The 3,695-nt window shown below is 37.4% G+C and overlaps 1 protein-coding gene and 1 long non-coding RNA gene across 2 annotated transcripts in view; one reads left to right on the top strand and one right to left on the bottom strand.

Annotated features, from left to right (window-relative positions):
- LOC105004535 overlaps positions 1–3,695 on the bottom strand; it is a 57,821-nt gene that overhangs the window by 34,657 nt on the left and 19,469 nt on the right. The gene's annotated exons all lie outside the window — the stretch shown is intronic.
- The window catches only part of AGR3 (anterior gradient 3), a 16,623-nt gene that overhangs the window by 220 nt on the left and 12,708 nt on the right, over positions 1–3,695 (top strand). The window contains exon 2 of the mRNA XM_010862173.1: positions 2,303–2,434. Coding sequence (XP_010860475.1) covers positions 2,326–2,434 — 109 coding nt within the window. The 5' untranslated portion in view covers positions 2,303–2,325. The remainder of the gene's footprint in view (positions 1–2,302; positions 2,435–3,695) is intronic.

The following is a 3,695-nucleotide window of genomic DNA, read 5'->3' as shown; positions in this document are numbered from 1 at the left end:
GGGAAGTTCAATGAAATTTTTCTTCTTTTAATAAATGACATTTTCTTTGTTGGCTTCATACTTTTGTCAGGCAAGTGTAGGCTCCTCGGTTTTTGTCTCGTCACAGCAAAAATTTGGAGTGACGCTTTTATTCTCTACGTGTATTAATGTTACTATAATAAATTAACATTGATCAAAAGCGACCCTTTAAAAATTATACTGCAAGTAACAATTGTTCCTCTCTGTTTTCTTTTTTTAATTTTCTTATTGAAGTATAGTTGATATACAGTATGCAAATTTCTGCTGTACAGCAAAGTGATTCAGTCATAAAGGATATATATGTAAGGAGTATAAAGAATATATACATATATATATATATATATATATATATACATTTTTATTTTAAATATTCTCTAAGGGGCTCTCTTCCCCAGAAAAGAGAACAGAGGGATAGAGTGAAAGTTTGGGGTTAGCAGATGCAAACTTATATATAGGATGGAATAACAACAAGGTTCTACTGTTTAGCATAGGGAACTAGTTTTAATATCCTGTGAAAAGAATGTAAAATTTCACTCCCTCTTTTCTTTTACAGAGACTTTTTAAATATTTAAGTAAATGACATATGTTAAATTACTTTTGAAAAGTAAAGTACTGTCAGAAAATGCTGCCAGTGTTTATAACACCTAATTGTAGACATGTGGCTATTGGCCTCCGAGTGCAGAGCGAGCTGCTCCCGGCACATGACCACATCATGTTCATCTGTGTCCCCCAGTTAGATTAACCCAGGCATCTGATACTGGAGGACTGTAAGTCATTCATGTTCTATTCACCAGGGAAATTACTACTCATCCAAAACAGTAATATACAAATTGATTGTCTTCATTATAGAATATATTTAATACCTCTTTTACAATTTATCAGTCTCAGACAGAAAACAAATATTTTTATTTTTTTAAGTAGAACAGTCTGACAATCATACCTAATAACTTGAAATCTGAAAATAAAAAGTCAGTTCCTATTTAAATTTGGCAGCTTTAAACCAAGCAAAAGGTGAAATTATAACTTCTTTTGATAGAGATTCTACCTACTTATCTCTGTCTGTATCATAAAGAATTTTTTCTCATGCTTCCTCCAGATTAACTGCTTCTTAACTCCTTGCTTCTAAAGATACCTGAAAGAATCCTAAGGCACCTGGGGGCTTTCTTCCCCAGAAAAGAACAAAGGCTCACAAAATTTTACAGTCAAAATCAGAGATTTTGAGACTTCAGGAGCTCAATCACAGATCGTCTAGAAGCTCCCTGGACCCAAGTTAAGACCCCGCCTTAGATGGTTGCTTCCATTTCTCTACAGCCACTTCCACCCCCACAAAGCCTGCCCTCCCCACATTGGACCCTGTGTTCCAGATTCAACTGTCTTTATCCCCTACTGAAATCTACCCTTTCCTTGTTCCAACCTTTACAGTACACGATGACATCCATAAGGTAAAAGATGGCATTCTGAAATGTTTTACAGTATCACCAAGTTATAAGAACTTAAACTGTGATACTTATCAGCATCATGATTATTGTTTAACAGGGTTTCTCAATAGAAAGAAATTTACAAGTGTGTCCTTTCCAGATTAGGAAAGAAAATACTTTAAATAGAACCAAAGCAACCATTTTCAATCCAGGAGAGAATCGAAGGGATGCACCACTGGCAAGAGAAAGATACTGAAATGAGAGGCCTGATTTTTAAATAGGGCAGGGTTGCACACAGAAGAGCAAAAGGCTGAGTAAATGATGGGAGGATAAAGATAAATGACTATCAAAGAACTGAAAAACAAGAACCTCCGTATTCCATTCCTCCTCCCATTTCCATTTTCAGCACTAATTGTTCATGCCTCATCTTACTGTCTTGGCATAAAGTTAAAATGGTGTTTTAATCAAAAGGCAAAGATTATTTATGCATGACACTTGTCACCTTCCCACTGCATTCCGCAGGGGCAAGCCCTTTAATCAACATGATTTTATCTGAGATTTAAAGCAACGCTGTAAGCACTCAAATGCTATCAGAAATAGGCTTTGGGTGCCTATTTGGGTGTCAACGTCATTGTACCGCCCCCAGGAAGCCCAAACACTGTGGCTTTTCATCAAGTGGACTTTTATTGAATTGACTGCATTTTTACAATAACTTACAAATAAAATGTGAAAGTTCTAGATGGTTGTACCATGTCAACTCACACAAGCAAAGCAATCTGTCAGCCTAAATTTGGTCTAACTCTTAACAAATGTCTTGATGACAGCCTGAGGTAACCTCCTAGATTCTGACATTTTTTACCATCCAGTTCTGAAGGATTCTTGAGAAGACATGATGTCATACTCAGTTCTGGTCCTCTGCCTCTTATCCATCACCGTTTCTTCCAACCTTGCCATTGCTATCAAAAGGGAAAAGAGACCTCCTCAGACACTTTCAAGAGGTACTGGAATTTTATTTTATTTTCTAAACTCAGTCATTTGGATTGTTTTAAAGTTATTCATCTCTTGCCCACAGTCTACTTATAAAACCAACTCAATTAACTGGAATTTTTTGTTGTGTGTCATTTGAAAACAGGGGAAAAAGAATCCCAGAAAGTATCAGTTAATTTTAAAGAGTGAGCCAAATCAAATGAAAAAAAAAAAAAATTGCTGCATCTTCTATAGAAGTAGTGGGAAACTAGTTTCATTGCCTATAACTTTGGTAACCAGAGTCCTAGAAAATTCTGGAAAATTCTATTGATGGATATGTCATATTGATATCCTAAATGCAATCAGGATTTCCATAGAATCTGTTCCAGTGCTCTGTCCAATACTTCTTCAGGCAAGAAAATAATTTGGAATGATTTTATACTGGCATCCCACAAAAATTATTTTATCTCCATCCTTCAACAATTCTGGTTAACCAAGTGTTTGCTATGCTGACTCTGGGAAACCACTATAGTATTTTTAGACAACATGATCTACATTTGCCATGGGCTACACTGTTTAGAAAACATCTATTTTGTACCAACTGCTTTACTTCAGCCTAAGAAACAATTATATCTTTACCTGTAAAGAAATATAAATGATTCACAAAATTGATTCCTACATTTCCAGTTACCAGAAGTGTAAAGAAAATCATTCATCTGCACATCAGATCACATCAGATCAGATCAGTCGTTCAGTTGTGTCTGACTCTTTGCAACCTCATGAATCGCAGCACGCCAGGCCTCCCTGTCCATCACCAACTCCTGGAGTTCACTCAGACTCAGGTCCATCGAGTCAGTGACGCCATCCAGCCATCTCATCCTCTGTCATCCCCTTCTCCTCCTGCCCCCAATCCCTCCCAGCATCAGAGTCTTTTCCAATGAGTCAACTCTTTGCATGAGGTGGCCAAAGTACTGGAGTTTCAGCTTTAGCATCATTCCTTCCAAAGAACGCCCAGGGCTGATCTCCTTCAGAATGGACTGGTTGGATCTCCTTGCAGTCCAAGGGACTCTCAAGAGTCTTCTCCAACACCACAGTTCAAAAGCATCCATTCTTAGGCACTCAGCCTTCTTCACAGTCCAACTCTCACAACCATACATGACCACAGGAAAAACCATAGCCTTGACTAGACAAGTCAAGTTGGCAAAATAATGTCTCTGGTTTTGAATATGCTATCTAGGTTGGTCATAACTTTCCTTCCAAGGAGTAAGCGTCTTTTAATTTCATGGTTGCAGT

The sequence above is a fragment of the Bison bison genome, unplaced genomic scaffold, assembly GCF_000754665.1.
Source record: "Bison bison bison isolate TAMUID 2011002044 unplaced genomic scaffold, Bison_UMD1.0 scf7180017864479, whole genome shotgun sequence".
In the NCBI taxonomy this organism is placed as follows: domain Eukaryota; kingdom Metazoa; phylum Chordata; class Mammalia; order Artiodactyla; family Bovidae; genus Bison; species Bison bison.
Note: the sequence above shows the minus strand (reverse complement) of the source record. Positions and strands in the feature narration are given on the sequence as shown.